The sequence below is a fragment of the Emys orbicularis genome, chromosome 9 (genome assembly GCF_028017835.1).
Source record: "Emys orbicularis isolate rEmyOrb1 chromosome 9, rEmyOrb1.hap1, whole genome shotgun sequence".
Lineage (NCBI taxonomy): Eukaryota > Metazoa > Chordata > Testudines > Emydidae > Emys > Emys orbicularis.
In genome coordinates, this window is record NC_088691.1 from 569,927 (window position 1) to 588,286 (window position 18,360).

Genomic DNA, 18,360 nt, shown 5'->3' on the forward strand with positions numbered 1-18,360 from the left:
CTGCAGGCTCTTTATCTTAGAGCGGGAGGGGGGGGGGCCTCCCAGGCTGGGGCATCATTCCAGGGGGACTCTCAGGTCCCTGACTGATGTGTACAGTGCAGAGGACAGGGTGTTTTACTCCTCTGTGTGCATGGCTGCCTGGGATAGCCGCTGTCTATTTTCTCAGCCACTCTTGTTTGCGGCAGCTTTAAGGTTCTGGCTGCCAGACGGGGTTGGGAGCGGTTTTAAAATCTATGCAGCAGCAATTACCCTCCTGCTTGTTAATGAGTGTCTGCTGGGTAAAGACAGTGCTGGTGGTTTGTTTCCTGGCAAGGAATCCACTTTGATTTGAATGTATTACATTGGGGGGTGCTTTCCCCAGGGCAGCCTGGTACAGCGCATGTCCCTCCGCCTCTGCCTTTCACAGTGCTGGGAGAGGATGCACTAATTAGTGATTCATTAACAGCTCTTGATCACTTATCCGATTAAAGTAAAACCTAGGAAGCCTACACCCACCTGATCTTTGCAGCTCTGAAGCCCATCCCCATGTGGCCCCTCCTCTGTCCCCACCCTCCTGTCATGTCTTGCCCCAGAGTCTCTGGGGCAGGGTTATTGTTAGTGCAGTGCCCAGCCCAAGGGGGCCCTGATCACAAATACAAAGAACAATGGCAGCAGGAGCACCAGAGCTCCAGGGCCAGCACGGTTCCTCGGGACACCTCTGACACGGTACTGGGCACTGCACCCACATACCCCAGCCCCGCAACGGCTGCCATGGCTAAGAACAGAGGCCTTGGGTCCCCGTCAGAGGGAGGTATGGGACACCCTCCTGTGTGGGTGATGGCCTGACCACATGACCACGAGGGGGGAGGGTCCCAGAGCCCAGGCTCCAGCCCGAGCCCAATCGTCTACACTGCAATGTTTAGCCCCAGGACCCTGGGTCACAGCCGTGCCCAAGCCGCCTGCCTTTTACTCCAGTGTAGACTGTCCCCTCAGAGCTCGGAGCTGCCTGCTCCAAGCCCAGGATTCCTGGGGCAGGCGGGGCTCCTGCAAGAGGAGAGGAAAGGCAGGGCTAGGAGCGGGGCCCTGCTCTGCGGCCTCTCAGGCAGTCGCTTCCCCTTCGGGGCTCTCTCCCCTCTTCCATGCTGCGCTTTCAGTCTGATTACCAAGCAAAGCAAACGACCTTCAGTAACCCCAGCCGCTGCTGCGGTTTCCATCCCTCCTGGGGCCCCCGACCCACTGCTCCAATGGATTGCCATGTGGCAGGGACAGGAGCAGGCGCAGGCAGAACGCCATGTCCGGGGCAGAGAGCTGGCGGCTGCAGTCCAGGGCCCCACAGCCAATGAACGAGGCAGCCCCTGCCATCTTTCTCCAGGTAAACAACTCCCCTCCCCCAGCACTGCGGCCACTGCTGGCACACTGGGCATGTGCAGGCTCTGGGAAGCCCAGGGGAATGAATGGGGAGGAGCTGGCTGGGCACCATTTGGGCAGACGAGCAGAGAATCAGCATCCCAAGCAGGTGTAACTGTTTGGCTAGGAAAAAAAACGGAGGCTCTGCAGCGGTGGGTCTGCCCAGCCAGAAATGATCTCTGCAACGAGCGCGACCCCCGCCCGTCACAGCCCGACACCAGCCTGCCTCTGCAGCATTCCTGCAACGGAGAGAGCCAGCCTGCACGCTGCTGAGTGTGTGCGCGCACACATGCATGTGCACTCACGCACAGGCTCCTCGCCCTCCTGAGGTGCAGAGAAAACCATTCCCCCTCCCACTGGCATTCACCAGCTCCAGAGAGATCCATATCCTGCACACACATTACATACACCTGCTCCTGCAGGCGTGTGCACATGCACTAGGAACACACACCTGCTCCTACAAGAAGATTTTCACCAATATATACACACTGACACCCGACTATATGTCCAATAGCATGCACGCAGACTCCTGCAGGGAGGCACACACCCACTGTCTACACCAGTGGCTCTCAACCTTCCCAGACTGCTGTGCCCCTTTCAGGAGTCGGATCTGTCTTGCGTACCCCAAGTTTCACCTCACTTAAAAACGACTTGCTTATAAAATCAGACCTAAGAATACAAAGGTGTCACAGCACAGTATTACCGAAAGATTGCTGAATTTCTCATTTTTACCATATAATTATAAAATACATCAATTGGAATATAAATCTTACTTATTTTTCAGTGTACAGTATATAGAGCAGTACAAACTAGTCACTGTTTGTATGAAATTTTAGTTTGTACTGACTTCGCTACTGCTTTTTATGTTGCCTGTTGTACAAATAGGCAAATATCTAGATGAGCTGATGCACCCCTGGCAGAGCTCTGTGTACCCCCAGGGGTACATGTACCCCTGGTTGAGAACCCCTGCTCTCCACAAACCTGCACCTCCACAGATGCTGCACACATGCAGAGACAGTTGTGTGCACGCACACACTTCTGGGAATACACGACACCCAGGATGGAAACCCCACCCCCACTCAAACACACCCTGCTGGCATCCAGAGGAGGAAGAAGTAGCTTGTCCATGTGGCAGCTCCAGCAGGGGAGCCTAGGGTTTTCCCCAACCAACTCACACATAGGGACACTGCAGCTACCTTGCCCACGCTAGGAGTCACGGTGCCTGAGCGAAGGCGCTAACCCCACCGTCTGACCTCGTGCAGACAAGGCTTTTGGCTAGTAACTGCTTCAGGTGCCATAAGAAATAACGTCCATCTGCAGCCTCGCGGAGCAGGGCTGAGCAGCCAGGCCGCTGGCTGCCATCATCTTTCCAGAGGTACGTGCCCAGTTAGAGCCCGTTCTTGAGGACGGCTGCACAAGGAAAGAACTGGCCCAGCAGAGGGAGAAAGCCAGGTCCAGCCCTAGGGACAGAGGCCAGGAGGCAGCGCTCACCTGTACAGTGAGGGGCGCAGCGCACACACCTCTTGAGAAGAGAGGTTATCAGAGGAAACCAAGGCGCGTCCCAAAGAGGAGCGCTTCCCAGACATGACAGCCATAGCAGGAGGTGCCTTGGGAGGTGCCATGTCCCACGTGGGGACTGTGCCGGGGCAGCAGGACGCATGCAGGCTCTGGCCTTCACCTCATTTTGAACCCAGGCCCCTTTGGACAAGCTCACAGCAGGAGTGCAGGGCTGCTCCAGCAGCAGAGCTTTGAGAAAGTCTGCAGAGAACTTCGCTTGGTGGACCTGCAAATTTCCTGAACAACAATGGACCTGAGGCCAGCAAACTTGGCAGCCGTGCCCTAGGCACACCTGCCTCCAGGTGACCTAACAGCTCATGTCTCTAAGGAGGGGAGTGAGACACACAGCCAGGCAGCTGCTGGACAGGGCACAGTTCAGCCACAGTACCAGCATTGCATGCAGGCTGGACGGGAAAAGGGCCTTCATGTTCTGAGATAAACCTCTTCCACCCCAGCTTGTGCAGAACGGTGCGCGGCTGGGAGGGGCAGAGTCCACAGCACCACCATATGCATCCTTTGGGAAGCCAGCCTCCAGAGCCTGAAGCCACCTCGTTTCACCAGGGCCACAACCATATCCCACCAAATGGAGCCCTTTCAACAGGGGGCTTCAAAGCCTGGTCACTAGGCCCTGGGCAGAGGCTGGGTCCCCTGCCATGAATGCACGGAGAGCTCACAGAGCTGCCAACACATGATGAAGGAAGATGCCTGAGCCAGCAGCCTCTCACCACCCCATCTGAGCTGCACAATTGAACACCCTCCACATCCATCCTTGTCCCCCTCCACCCACTGGGTAGGAACCCACCTTCCCAACCTACTCAGCCAAACCCTCCCTCTTCAGAGAGGTCTGTCACCCCACAGAAAACTCAGGCCCAAGCAGCTCTGTGCGCAGCCAATTTCTGAAAGGCAAAGGAGATTCAGCACCCAGCGTCTGGTAACACGCTCAGAGAGTGGCTCAAACTCTGTCTCGGTGCAAGGGTCTCAGGGATGGGGGAGGAGTCCCTGGGGCACCGTTGCATAGGCAGCAGGTGACAGAGCCCAGAAGACAATTGTGTGCTTCAAAGAGTCACACTAGGCCCAACCCAGCCCTGGGGACCCCCAGAGGGCTAAGCCTAGGAAGGAGCGTGGTGGCTCCCCCCTGCCTTGGAGTGCTGGCTGCAAGGCTGCACATGTCCGGTGTGCACAGAGGTGAGGTTGGAAAGGCTTACTGGAGAGCAGCTGGGGGTGGGGTGGGGGGGGGGAAGCTGGGCACTTGGCTGAACAGGGATTGGTCCCTCCTTTTCACCCTGCTCCAGGATACAAAAGGAAACACCTCTCTGGAGACACGAGCCCGGCTCCCAGCTGCAGAGACAGTGACACTCTCCCTTGCCTCTGAGCTGGAGATTACCTAGGGCCTGCGCAGTGCATGGCCATCAGCAAGAGCCCAGCTGGGCACTACGGCCCCCTGCACCCAAGTGGCATCTCCTCCCAGGCATGAAGGAATCTGACCCTGCTAACGCATCGTGAAACTGACTGGGTGAGCCAGGGGCTTTCCTGCCTTGGCTGCAGCTGGGCTGACAAACCTCCTGCACATCCAGTGCTAAAGGGCCACCCTTTGGCAGTGCTGGTTCTAGGGGCCAGCCTGGCTCTCCGAATCCCCACACTGCGTGCTCATGAACATCTCTCCTGTAGATCCCAGGGGGCTGCGTAGAGCAAGGGCAAGCACCGCTCCTACTGGGAGGAGAGGGCACAACGTGGCAAGATGTCTCCGATGGCTTTGTGCCCTGTCTCTCTGATCCTTTCTTTCCTTATGCTAAACGGATCCCATGGCCCATTATTCTAGAAGGACCCATCTGTCTAGGGTCCATCAGAGGCAGACAGCTGCTGAGCTTCCTCCACCATCAGATCCTCATGGTGGGACCCCAATGCCTGGGGAGCCAAATCCACTGGGTGGCACTGAGCACCCGCGACTGGAGCCCGACCATTAAAAGAGCTCAGCACCCTGTTCTTTGAGAATCTACCCTTCGCCTGTACCCATGTGTGCAGGCCTGCTCCTGCCCCTCCCGAGGGCTGGCTGGCACTGCCCTCTCATCCACCTTCACCCCCATCTCACACGCCCTTGCTTCTGCTGCAGGGCTCAATGGAGCCCAGCAAGGCACATCTGAGCACCCGCCCAGAGGGAGCTGCACAAGCCCCAGGGCACTAGATGCTGGCACCTGCCATTTGGGGCTCACTTAGGCTAAAGCTGGGGTGATAGGAAGCCTGGGAAGAGCAGCCAGGAGGACGTTGCCAAGGAAGCGAGCGCAACTTTGGAGACAGCACCGAGTCTCAAACAAGCAGCGCACGAACACGCACAGGGCACCTCATCGGCAGCACGGCGGCTTCACACCCCCATCAGAACACGCACCCCCACACCGGGGCCGTAGTCCCTCTGGAGAGAGCCAGCGACGCACCTCAGAGAGCCACTGGCACATGCCCACACACAGCCCTGTACCCCACTCCAACATGTCCCTGCTCCACACAGATAGCCACCCCACCCCACCCCACCCTCACCCGGATACCCTCATGCACCCCTGTACCCGATCCCACCACATCCCCACCCCCACACAGATACCCGCACGCACCCCTGAACCTCTCCCCACCATATCCCCGCCCCCACACAGATACCCGCACACACCCCTGTACCCCTCCCCACCATATCCCTGCCCCCACACAGATACCCACACTCAGTCCTGTACCCCACCCACATCCCCGCCCTCACATGGATACCTGCATGCACCCCTGTACTCCAACACCACACAGCTACCCCTTGTACCCCTGCACTCCACCCCCACATCCCTGCCCCCATACAGATACCCGCACACACCCCTGTACCCCCCTCGGACATGTCCCTGCTCCACACGGATACCTGCATGTACCCCTGTACCTCACCCCAGCTCCCACACAGATACCTGCATGCAACCCTATAGCCCACTTCCACCATATCCCAGCTCAGATACCCCCATGCATCTTGTTCCCCTCCCCCACCATATGCCCGCCCCTTCAGATACCTATACACACCCCTATATCCTACTCCTGCATATACATGCCCAAACACTGGTACTCCCATGCACCCGTTCCCCATCCTCACACCCAGATCTGCACATCCCCATATATACCTCTAACCCTCCCCAGGTACCTGCACCCCCTATGCCTCAGCCCCCCCCCCCCATTTCTCAGGTACATGCGCACACTCCTATGTCTCTCCTGCCTGCCCCCCCTATATACACACACCCTATGCCCCACACCCCAGGTACCTGCATAGAGCCCCATGCCTCACCTGTTACATTCCTCAGCATATGCACACTCCCCTAGAGCTGTTCCTTGTAAGGTCTCCCTGGCCATGGGAAATGCTCTGCAGCATTAAAAAGTGGCCTGGGCCAGTGTGATTTAGGCTGTATTCAACGTCCATGTTTCTGTAATGGAATGTGACCGTTTGGGGCTCTTCTGAAAATCACCTGATTTCTGTTGTTTCCAGGGGCCCTGCAGAGCGTGAGTGCTGCAGGGGCTTTCTAGGCAGTATACTGTCCTTTGTAGACACCCTTGTGTGGGTGACAGTATGACCAGATCATCAGCAGGCAGCTGATTAGTGGGAGTCCCTGGTGTAATACAGCCAGCCATGCCCAGGCAGGTAGATCACACCCCTGTATTCGACCAACTTCAGAATAGCTCTCCGAGGGGGCTGTGTGCTCTCTGCCCAAAGCTAAGAACTCACTGATTGGCCTGGTTATTGCGAGGTGTTTGTACAGGAACAATTTCAGCGCTGTGCAATGTGTAGGAGATTGTGTTCCCAGGGTGCTGGGACTGAAAGCTCTCACCTGAGGAGGGGGAGGCAGAGAGCTGACCCATTCAGCATCTGTGAAGAAAGCCTGCGTTTACTGGCTAGACTGGATGCAGGCTGCAGATTTACAAAGACAAACGATTCTCCCTGGGATAAGGAAGAATAGCTAGAGACTGTCTGAGAGGAGAAGAAATGGCCCAAATGGTGCACCATTACAAAGGAGTGACTCTGCCAGCTGGAGAAGTGCTGCAAGAACTCACCAGTGGGTGAGAAATCTCTTATTAGGCAGGAAAGGCACTTGTTACTAAGTACAGGCTCTGGATTGCATTTTGTGTTTTTCTCCTAACTATAACCTTATGGTTCCACATTCTTTTACTTGAGCCTTTATCTCAAGCTCTGTCCAATAAACTTCAGTTTGGTTTGACTATGAACCTGTCCAAGTGCCTTGGGCTGAGGAGACTGTGGAACTGAGGTGAAACCAGTGAACAGGGCTGCACTGTCTCCACTGAAGCAGCGGATCAGCGTGCATTGTGGGTGTTCAGAAGATAAGGGACTGGGCATTCGAGTGTCACAAAGTGGGGTGTGCAAATTGCCAGCCGGCAGAGGCCACGGAGCTCGAGCACAACGCCTGTGTTGGCAGCAGCTGGTGGCCGGTGAGTAAGCAGGTGGGAGTAATTCACCCCAGACAGCTCAGGTACCCCCCAAAAAGGGTCACACCAGGTCACTGGTGTCGATTTTGCAGAGGTTTGGGCTGAGGTTTTACCCCCATTCTGGCTTGGAGGCCTTCCTGCATTTGCATGTTAGTTTTTATTTGCACCTAATGGATTGGTATGCGGATTTAATGAGTGCATGTTTTCCTAACTCTTCCATTTTGCAGCAAGTTTAAGGTTCCATTCTAGGTGCCAGCTGAGACTAAGGCGGTTCTGTGATCTATGAAGCAGGCAAATCGCTTGCCATTTGTTGTTTCTGTCGGTTTGTTAACGAGGGTGTCAACCCTCCAACTGGGAGCGAGCTTCCCAGCCTGGCTCCATAGACTCGCGGTAGCAGGGATCATGCTAGCGCCTTGGGCTGGAGCTCTCAAGCTCCCTAACTCCCCTTCGGCTCCAGCCCAAGCTGGAACATCAAAGCATCATCTACACAGCTCTCTGTAGAGCCCTCTTGTGAGCCCCATTGGCACAAGTCTGTGGACCTGGCCTGGGAGGCTCTCCCAGATGCAGTGTGGACCCATCAGGAGTGTCTGCAGGGTGGGGCTGGGAAAGTCTGTGACAGGGCAGAGTTAAGGTGACTTGAGGGCCCTAGCTCTGCATTTCAAGCCCTTACCATGTCTGGAGTGCTGTTAAACTTCCCCTGACCTGTGAATTTCCTGGGCTCATGCTGCAGGGCTTGGGGATAATGACATCTCGACAATGTATTTTACCCTCAGGTGCTGACACGTCCTCTCAGGGGTAACCCATTTACCACAGCTCCTGTCTGGGGAATGGGAGGAAGCGACAGAACAGTCTGCAGCTGCTGCTCCCACAGCCCGTTCTGACTCATTTCTGCTTTGGAACCATAGAGTAATGAGTCACCAGAGCCCATTGCAGGGAGGGGCTGGATTGGCGGGTCAGGTTCAGTGTCATTTAACACTGCCCGGGCCAGGGATTCCTAGGGCTGATCCACTGAAGGCGCCCTTCAGCCCTGGCATATTATCAGGGGTCCGGGGAGCTGTAGTGATATTTTCAAGGGTAATTCTGTTTCCAGTTATATTTCCATGGCCTTGCATCAGGGGGCCGGGATGGAGCCTCTTGTAGAGGTCCCAGAAGTGTCTGTCCACATCCTACTAGTCTGGATTGGCATCTCTGTTCCTGATCCCACACCCCAAACAGCTACAGACCTACAGCCCCAGGCCAACCCCACACGTGCTCTCGGACATTCCCCAACCTTTGTTCTCCTGGGGACAGCCCACGCTTGGCCCATCTAGCACCAGCCACCCAGGCAGTGCAAGCCTGTTAACCGCTTTCCCCTTCCCTGCCCCCGGGAGGGGGGCCAGGGTTACACTCTTCATTTACAATGGGGAAATGCAGGCCTGGAGAAGGCGGACAGAAGGGGGACAGAACCAGGAACAGAACCCTAGTGCCTTGCCTGCATCTCTGTTGCTCTAACCACTAGACTCTCATTCCCTTTGCTAAGGAGTGCTTGGCAGCAGCACTGGCTGGGGGCTGGCTCACAGCCAGGCTGGGAGTGCCCACACTTACCTTCTGAGTGGTGGGAGAGAGTGAGCAGACTGACGCAGGAGGCGCCGATGCCAGAGCCAAAGACAGTGATTCGCAGGGGGTCCCCCCCGAAGAAGGCAATATTTTCACTGATCCAGCGCAGCGCCTGGATCTGATCCAGCAGCCCATAGTTCCCCTTGGCTGCCTGGTCCCCGGTGCTCAGGAATCCTGCAGCCAAACGGAACCCACTTAGGACACAGCAAGCAGCCGGTCTCCTGACCTCCCACAATCCCCTCCAGTCCCAGCCAGCGTGGGAGCCCCTCTCAAACCTCCAGCTGCGAGCACCTGTGGCCAAGGCCGTGCAGCAAGCATCTGGGATCTTCTTTGACTGTGAGCCTCAGAGCTGAGGCCAGGGACCCCCACTGTGAGCCCCCGGGGCCCCCATTTCCCTGCCAGCCCCTGGCACCTCCCCACTGAGAGCCCCCAGGAACAGGCTCTGAATCTTTTGGGGCCTCCATCCCGCTGTGAAATGGGGACAAGGAGCCTGCCTTTCCCAGCTGGACTCTCCCACTGCTCCTTCCCACTCCTCTCCTGGGCACAATGTAGCAGCCCAGCCCACACCCCTTGGGTGGCCAGCAGGGCTCAGTGCAGAGGAATGGGCCTACATGGGCACTCAGCTGAGCCATCTGCTTTCTGAGAGCCTTGGGCACCATCAATAGAGTGACTCAGGCCCTGAGCCCTGTTCCAGCACAGGCTGCAAGGAGCCGTCCTGCTGGGCTGATGAACCCAGGAGTCCCAGCCACCTCCCCATCGCCTGGCAGGGCAGCATCTCTCTCTGCCTGCTCTCTCTGGGGCATTAGCTAAAGAAACGACCAGGCCCCCCACAGTCCCTGACTCCAGCACCAGCCCAGAGAGGCACCTGTGCTCAAGTGCTCCAAGCACAGAGCAGTATGTCCGCTGCTCATGGCAGGGCTCACCAGCCCAGCCCCCAGCCTTCGCCAGGCCTGCGGCAGCTGGCAGAGCCAACATTCCTCCATTCTGCAGAGCACCCAGGCCAAGCATCCTGCCATCAGCCTTCTAACGCAGCTGGGGGAGGGGAGTGGAAAGCCCCCAGAAAGCCCCTGTTCACAGACAAGTTGGGCTGGGGCAGAGGGAGGGTTTGGGGCGCCAGGCATAAACAAGGGGGCTCCGGATGAACCTGGCCACAGGAGAGGGTCCCCAACAAGGCAGCTCCTCTGTCCACCTCAGGAATGCTCCAGCCCAGGCTCTGGGAGCTGGGGCTGGGAAGAGGTGCCTGGTGCCTGATTTTGAGAAGCCTGTGTGTCCCTAGCCCCAACGGATGTCAGTGTGAATCACGCCCCAGGAATCTCAGGTCAGCACACTTGGCCTAAGTGATTCGGTCCAACATCTGCAGCTGGCCTGCCTGAGCCCACCCTCCCTCCACAGGACACTCTCCCAAGGGAAAGATGGAAGAATACACACACTGCAGGGACCAAGCCCTCCGGCCACCCTGGGGGAGAGGGGCTAGACATGGCCTTGTCCATCTGGAGCGGCTCAGCTCTGCATGGCTTCAGCGCCAGCAGGCCCACTGGCCATTGCCAGGAGCAAAGCTGTGCCCTGCAAGCGCTGACACAGCCTGGCTCTGGGCTCTGCTGTGGTGCGCCAGCAGGGTAAGCCATCTGCCCTTCGAGAAAGCTCCCATCGATCTGTTTCCAGAGGCAGAATGGATGGGACATGTCCCAGGGGGCAGCTCATTAGCGCTGGCCGGGCAGCTGCTGCTCCCAGCCTCCAGGGAGGAGGAGCTGGATAAACACATGTATTAATTATTTAACCGCGGATCAATATTTGCTTTCAGCTGAGCCAGGCTGTGTAAATGAAACTAAACTCCCCAGTCCAGGGAGCCTCAGCGCTGCCCCAGAGCCCAGCCACAGGCATGGACAGAGCTGGCAGAGAGGTCGGGGACGGGCAGCAGGAAGCACAAAGGGCCAGCTAGAGGCCCCAAGCCCACTCCCACCTTTCTCAGGTCATGCTGGCAGGACTGAACAATCTTGATGACACCCTCATCCCCCTGCTCCAACCCTTCTGGCCATAACTTGACCCCCCCGGGCCCCTTCCCTGAGCCACGGGGAGACACGACCCCCCCTTGGGCCCCTTGGGGAGACATGAGGGCAGGGCTACAGGGCCCTGGGCTGAGGTTCTCCCTCACCCCTGTGAGCAGAACAGATCTGCAGCTAGAGGAACTGCAGGGGAAGGGCAGAGCACAGCCTTCAGCAGGGATACCAAACTGGCCTCCCTGGAGCTCCTGACACCGCCGGGGGGGACCTCCTTCCAGCCCGTCAGCTCCTCTCAGAGCAGGCCACTTCCCTTCCTAGGCCAGCCTGAGCAGAGTCCCCCTGGAGTTCTGCCCCCCACCACGCCCCTGCCCCCCACCCTCAGAGCTCTGCCTCCCACACCCCTGCCCCCCGCCCTCGGGGCTCTGCCCTCCCCGTCCCCGGGGCTCTGTCCCCCACACCCTTTCTCCCCTGGCCTCGGGGCTCTGCCTCCCACACCCCTTCTCCCCTGGTGTCACGTTATTGATTTGAACTGGGACCGTATAAAACATGGTTGCAACCAAAGTCCTGTAGTGGCACCAAATCTTGTATAAAGGGGGTCAAATGAGGTGTCTAAGACAAGGTTAGGGTTTGCTGGTTATGATTATGCTGTCTATATGTGTGTATCAATTTTGTAGTTGAAGTTATGAATATTGGCTCTATACTGTCTGTATTTCAAACTTATGCTATGCTTCTGGGTGACATCCCAGATAAGTTGGTATTAGCTCTGCCTAGCCTGCTTGATGGCCCATTAAGGACCATCAGCTATACAACTGACCCATTGGGAGAAGGCAAATACACCTTGTAACTCAGCAAAGTATGCAGGGACTGGCCCATGTGACTCCAGACTCCATTTTGCTGTAATTTTCCACAGTAAGAACAAAGAGGTGTTCTTACACCTGGAAAAGACTATAAAAGGCTGATGCCTCATCTCCATCTTGTCTTCAATTCTGCTTCATACCTCTGGAGGAACTTTGCTACAAACTGAAGCTCTGAACAAAGGACTGATGACCCATCCCAGCTGGGGATGTATTCCAGAGACTTGAGCTAGACCTGCAGTTTATTCTATCACTGCTACAAGCCTGAACCAAGAACTTTGCCATTACTGTATGTAATTGATTCCATTTAACCAATTCTAACTCTCATCTATATCTTTTTCCTTTTATAAATAAACCTTTAGATTTTAGATTCTAAAGGATTGGCAACAGCGTGATTTGTGGGTAAAATCTGATTTGTATATTGACCTGGGTCTGGGGCTTGATTCTTTGGGATCAAGAAAACCTTTTTTCTTTTACAGGGGTATTGGTTTTCATAACCATTTGTCCCCATAACGAGTGGCACTGGTGGTGATACTGGGAAACTGGAGTGTCTAAGGGAATTGCTTGTGAGACTTGTGGTTAGCCAGTGGGGTGAGACCGAAGTCCTCTTTGTCTGGCTGGTTTGGTTTGCCTTAGAGATGGAAAAAACCCAGCCTTGGGCTGTAACTCCCCTGTTTAAGCAATTTGTCCTGAATTGGCACTCTCAGTTGGGTCCCGCCAGAACCAGCATCGTTACACCTGTCCTTGGGGCTCTGTCCCCCACACCCTTTCTCCCCTAGCCTCGGGGCTCTGTCCCCCACACCCCTTCTCCCCTGGCCTTGGGGCTCTACCCCCCACCCTCGGAGCTCTGCCTCCCACACCCCTGTCCTGGGGGCTCTGCCCCCCCCACTTCTCCCCTGGCCTTGGGGCTCTACCCCCCACCCTCGGAGCTCTGCCTCCCACACCCCTGCCCCCCACACCCCTTCTCCCCTGGCCTTGGGGCTCTGCCCCACATACCCCTTCTACCCTGGCCTTGGGATTCTGCCCCACATATCCTTGCCCCCCACCCAACAGCTGAGGCCCTCAGGGGCCCCCCTTTCTCTCCCCCCACCTGGGAGTTGGGCCCTGCTGCGCCCGTACCTAGCACACCCACGCGGTAGTTGAGGGTGATGACGATGACGTTGCCGTAGCTGGCCAGGATGCTGCCATCAATCATGTTCCCTGTGCCCTCCATGTAGGAGCCGCCATGGATATAAACCATCACGGGCTTGGCCCCACTGTCACGAATGTCTGAAAGAAGAGGAGGTTAAACACAGGACTCTGCCAGGAGGGTGGACCGCAGGGGAGAGGAACAACACCAGCTGCCAGGACCTGCGGAGGGGTAGCGCTGCAGCCATGCCCAGGCCAGCTAGGGCCTGGGCATCTCACCCAGGACAAATGGAGCCCAGCCCGCCACAGGCCACGCCATCACCTGCCCTCCAGGATTCCCAGAGACCTTGCGGGCCCAACCCCGGCGGTGCCAGATCCCGGCACTGCTTCTCCCACCACGCCAGCTGCCCCAGGTGGGTCAGGGCTCTGCAGGCCACAGGCCATGAGTGGGCACTGAAAGGGATTCCTGGGCTTTCCCTGGAGAGGGATCTTGCTGTATGTCACTCAGCACTGGGCCCATCCTGGGGCTCCTTCCCCAGCAGCCTGACAGGGAGCGTCCTGCGTGCACAAGGGGCTGCAGGAGCCTGCAAACAGCCCAGCTGCAGCAGGCCGGTGGATAGCGGAGTCCTGGAAGCTGGCATTGCTTTGGGAAGGGGGGAGATGTGCAGGACCTGGGGCAGGTGGAGGGAGATCACTGCTCGCATTTCTGACCTTGCCATGGAAAGGCAGGAACCCCTCTGTCTCTTGCCATGTCCCCCTAGCTCTACCCCCAGTGCCCAGACAGACCATGGCAATGAGGGGCAGACAGACTGACCAGATGGGCACAGGGAACGGGGGAGATGGAGGAGCAGGGAATGAGGGGAATACAGGAGAGTGGGGACTGGACTAGGTCCTGAGGAATGGAATGTCAATGGAGGGGGTGCTGGACAGTGAGGGGTCATGGGGGGGGGGGGGGCGCTAGACGCTGAGGGCCTATGGGGGAGGGGAGGCATCAGGTGCCCTCTCTTCTGTGAACATCTCAACGGAAGGTCCTGCTGCACCCCCGGCCCTGCCCCTGGTGTTCTGCCAAAGAAGCAGGCACTGGAGCCCCTCTGGCTGCAGACCCCACACTCCTTATGCTTGGCCTCAGCATCTCTCTCGCTCCCCTCAGTGGGCGCTGGGGGTCTGGCACAGGTAGGTCAGCCCTTTGCTGACTCCTGCCCTGTTTTCTGACTCCCGAGGCAGTGCCTGAAGGGGCCAGTGCCAGCCATTGGCAATGCTTTTGCGCTGGCTGAGCAGAGGGCACACAGCCAGTGTCACAGGCCTGCCTCCGCCGCCAGGCCTAGCCCTCTGACCACAGCATCCCCTGAGGCTGGGACCCGCTTCTCTATAACTGTTAATTCAACTACCTCCCCTGGCTTTCCCTTCTGAGTGCCAGCAGCCGAGAGCCCCTGCAGACACACACTGATCCCAGGCCAGGCAGGCTCAATTCTGAGCAAGACAAACCTTCCAACACCTTCAGCAGGACAGGGGCCCACAGGGTCAGTGAGACATGGGCAGCGGCACTAGTTGGCCATGGACCCCACTGGGCTATCATCCATGCATTGGGCCTGGGGCCTTGGTCTTTCCTTTGGATGGCTGCCCTGGTGAAAGAGATGACGTTTCATACCCCAGGCTGGCAGCACACAGACAGGGCAGCATCACCCCAGGCCAGAGGGCTGATGGGGCTCAGATGGGTCTGCTAACCTTGGCTCATTAAGCCTCTGGTTCTGGGTTCTCTGGGGAGCCAAGCTGGCTGCTGCCCCAGGCACCTACAAGCAAGTCCTTCCCAGCACTCCTGACAGACACAGGGGCACCTGGCACTGTGCAGGCAAGGCCAGCGCACTCAGGCTAACCAACCTCCCTCATCTGGTCCGTCCCCACCCCCATCTTCCCGGGGGAACCTGGGTGAGTCATGGCTCTTTTCCCTAGAAGGGGCCTACAGGTCAGTATGCCTATGAGAAGAGCATTTCCTGAGGCTACAAACAGAGCCCACCTATTAGCCCTCTACAGGTGGCCATAAGTGTCCCCTCTCTCCAGGCCCAGGGACTCCTTGGTTGGCTGGGGCTGATTCCCCTTTGAGCAGACGGCGCCTAGGCAGGTCTAAAGGCCCCCGGAGGGAAGTTCTCAGGCTTCCAGCCTTGACTTGGGAATGCATTTGGTATCTAGCTTAGATCTCTTGCCAAGGAATTTACCGTCCCCCTTGACCACACTCCCACACACCGTGCTGGGCAGGGCCAGGACATCCCCCCATCGCACATCTGGAGGCAGAGGCCTGGAGCGGCCCAGGGTCACGCAGGGAGACTGTGGCACGGCCAGCCTTGAACCAGGTCTCCTGAGTCCCAAGGTGGCTCCTTAACCACTAGACAAAGCAGCCCTCCTCTGATGCTGCGATTTGCTTTGTCAGCCACTCAAAGCACACAAACCTCTCAAGCCCTGACCGAAGGCTGGGAAGACAGCAGCATACAGGAAATGGCCAAAGAGGCTCCCAGCCCGAGCTCCAGTTGTTGGAATGGCCTTTTGGTGGCTGCAGCTGGAGTCAGAACTCTGAGGGTGAAAGCCCAGAACTACCACCAAAGCAGAGTGTCCACAGCCTGTCAGGTTCATCGGGGTGGTTTAATTATGTCGAGGGGAGAGCGCTCTCCCGCTGGCATAGAGCGGCTACACAGGAGACCTTACAGCAGTGCAACTGTAAGATCCATAGTACAGACGTAGCCTAAGGGGACTGTCTGTGACTTCATGGTAAGACTGTTATAATGATCCAGGGGTTCACACTTGTTACTGGCTTGTTGAAATCTAATGATAGAACATAGCGCCAGCTTGGGGTGCCTGCCCTTTTTCTGACAGTCTGCCCAGAGGTGGGCACTTGTGGCCATGAGCCACTCCAGACAGCGTGACAAGCGTGACTTCCAGAAAAGAGATCAGGAGATGGAGAATCCCGTTCCCCCTGGGAGTTTGTTTCAGTGGTTAATCACCCTCGCTGTTACAAATCTCCAGGGCCGGATTAACTCTCCTGTGGACCTGGGACTATTCGATTTTGTGGGGCCCCTGTGTACAAGTCTTTTTCCTGGGAGGGAGTTAGGTGCAGGAGGGGGCTGGGACAGAGGATTGGGGTGCAGGAGAGGGTGTGAGGTCTGTGAGGGAGATTGGGTGCAGGAGGGGGATTCTGATATGGGGCAGGGGTTGGGGTGGAGGAGGGGGTGCGAGGTGCAAGCTCCAGCCAGGAGGCGCTTACCACAGGCGGCTCCCGGCTGGCAGTTCAGTAGGGCTCAGGCAAGCTGCCTGCCTGCCGTAGCCCCACACGGCTCCTGGAAGCAGCTGGCTCCTAGCACGTCTCTGCAGCCCCTGGGAGGAAGGGGACAGCATGTCTCCGTGCGCTGCCTGCACCCGCAAGCGCCGCCCCTGTTGCTCTCATTGGACGGTTTCCAGCCAATGGGAGCTGTAAGGACAGTGCTGGTGGCGGAGGCAGCATGCGGAGCCACCTCCCCCCTTGCCAGGGGCCGTAGAAATGCGTTAGCAGCCAGCCGCTTCTGGGAGCGGCGTGGGGCCATGGCATGCAGGCAGCCTGCCTGAGCGTCTCGCTGCGCCGCAGGACTTTTAGCGGCCCAGAGTTGGAGATGGCTGCCTATGATTTATTTTTGTGGGGCCCCGCCTTGAACCAGGGCCCTGGGTTGCAGCCCCTAAAGCCCCTGCCTTAATCCGGCCCTGCAAATCTCTGCCTAATTTCTATTTGAATTTATCTAGCTTCAGGTTCCAGGCGTTGGGAAGGATTAGATTCTTTGTCAGTAAATGCTTATAAGTATCGATTTCACCAGGCACACACACACCAACTAAAAGATATTTCCATTGATAATTAACAACATTTACTGAGAGGCAAAGAAAGAAAAATATTGCTTCAGAAATTACTAATTTGATTGAAGAGTATTTACTTTGCATAATTTGACACGTGATGTTGACAATGTGTTTTAACAATTATAAACCTTTAACTTTTGAAATCTCAGTGTTTACTGTCATTTAATTATTGTCTGATACCCCGCATAATTTTCTATGACTATGAAAATTTAAATTGATAAAAATCTTTAAAAATACTTAAAACCCGTAATTTTGTGCACTGTGAAAATGTTAAAATCAATAAAAATCTAACAAATGCTTAGAAATAAACATTGATATTCTCCATTAAAAATGATCAAAAACTTTAATTAGGCTTGGCAGAATTCGATTTTACGAGCCCTTCAGAACCCACTATTTCTCCCTGAGAAGGAATGTATATGCTGTAATCAAATCACCTCTCAATCCCCCTTTTGATGGGCTAAACAGATGGTGCTCTTTAGTTCTCTCACTGTCAGGCATTTTCTCCAGACCTCGAATAATTTTTGTGGCTCTTTTCTACACCCTCTCCAATTCTGGACTACTACAGGGCCAGAACAGCCCCATGTGTGCAACTTAGAGTAACCCTGGGGCTGCTCTAAATTACTGCAGCCTGCTCAGTTACTGCCTGTCACTTATGGCCACAGCAGCATGGGCTACACCTCCCAGCCCAGTCCACTCCTTAAGCTGAAGCTTGCCAAATGCAGCGGGGGTACCAAGGGGATTCTCCCTTGGCTTTTATAAGCAGCTTACAGTACCTATTCACTGCCAGAACCCTCTCCTGCTGTGTCACCAGGTGGCGGCAAGCCCTGTAACTGCACCTGGGGTGGAGAATTCTTTGAGGCGTCCACAGGGAGGAGTTGCTACACAGAGCATCTGGACATTGTCCTGTGGGCAGGCCGCACAAGCTGGAAAGGCTACGCATTCTGGACCCTTTCTCATTTAAATCCCTCAGACTTGCTCCCTCTCCGGACCTTTCGCATCTCAGCCCTGGCGGAGCTAATGTCTCCGGCAACAGCATCCTCAGCACTGCGTTTTTTCAGTCCTGCACATGGGACTGCCATCACCAAGCCACTCACCCCCTGATGCCTCAGTGGAGCTAATCCAGTGCAGCATGGGAGAGGTTGTGACACAAGGGGGAAGCTGCTTTCTGGGCCCCCACACATTTACCTCCCCCCCAATCTAAGCACCCGTGTGTACATGCATAGACACCCCCGCCCCCAAATGCCACAGCTGCAGTGGGGAGGCTGAGGGCCATGCAGCACCAGGGAATGTGCAATCCCCAACATTGTCAATGTGTCCGCCAAGGATATTGCTAATGAGGTGAATTTATCACAGTGACGTGCATTGAAGACAAACACCAATTTAGGTCACAGTACAAGGGGTTCTGGGACGGGGGCAAAAGGCTGCAGATGGAAAGACAGGCTGGTTTTGCTAGGTTAAATTCCATCTGCCAGGAGGGTGCCCTGAATGCCACAGGACTCTCACAATTCACCAGGTTCCACTGA

The 18,360-nt window shown here is 56.4% G+C and overlaps 1 protein-coding gene across 6 annotated transcripts in view; it reads right to left on the minus strand.

The window, feature by feature from the left end:
- Positions 1-18,360, minus strand: part of NLGN3 (neuroligin 3) — a 49,039-nt gene that overhangs the window by 10,967 nt on the left and 19,712 nt on the right. For 3 of the 6 annotated variants that reach the window (XM_065410484.1, XM_065410483.1, XM_065410485.1), the window contains 3 exons: positions 12,959-13,108; positions 8,970-9,159; positions 1,945-1,952 (listed from right to left, as the gene is read on the minus strand). In XM_065410484.1, coding sequence (XP_065266556.1) covers positions 1,945-1,952; positions 8,970-9,159; positions 12,959-13,108 — 348 coding nt within the window. The remainder of the gene's footprint in view (positions 1-1,944; positions 1,953-8,969; positions 9,160-12,958; positions 13,109-18,360) is intronic. The other 3 variants (XM_065410482.1, XM_065410481.1, XM_065410480.1) reach the window with 1 other exon arrangement.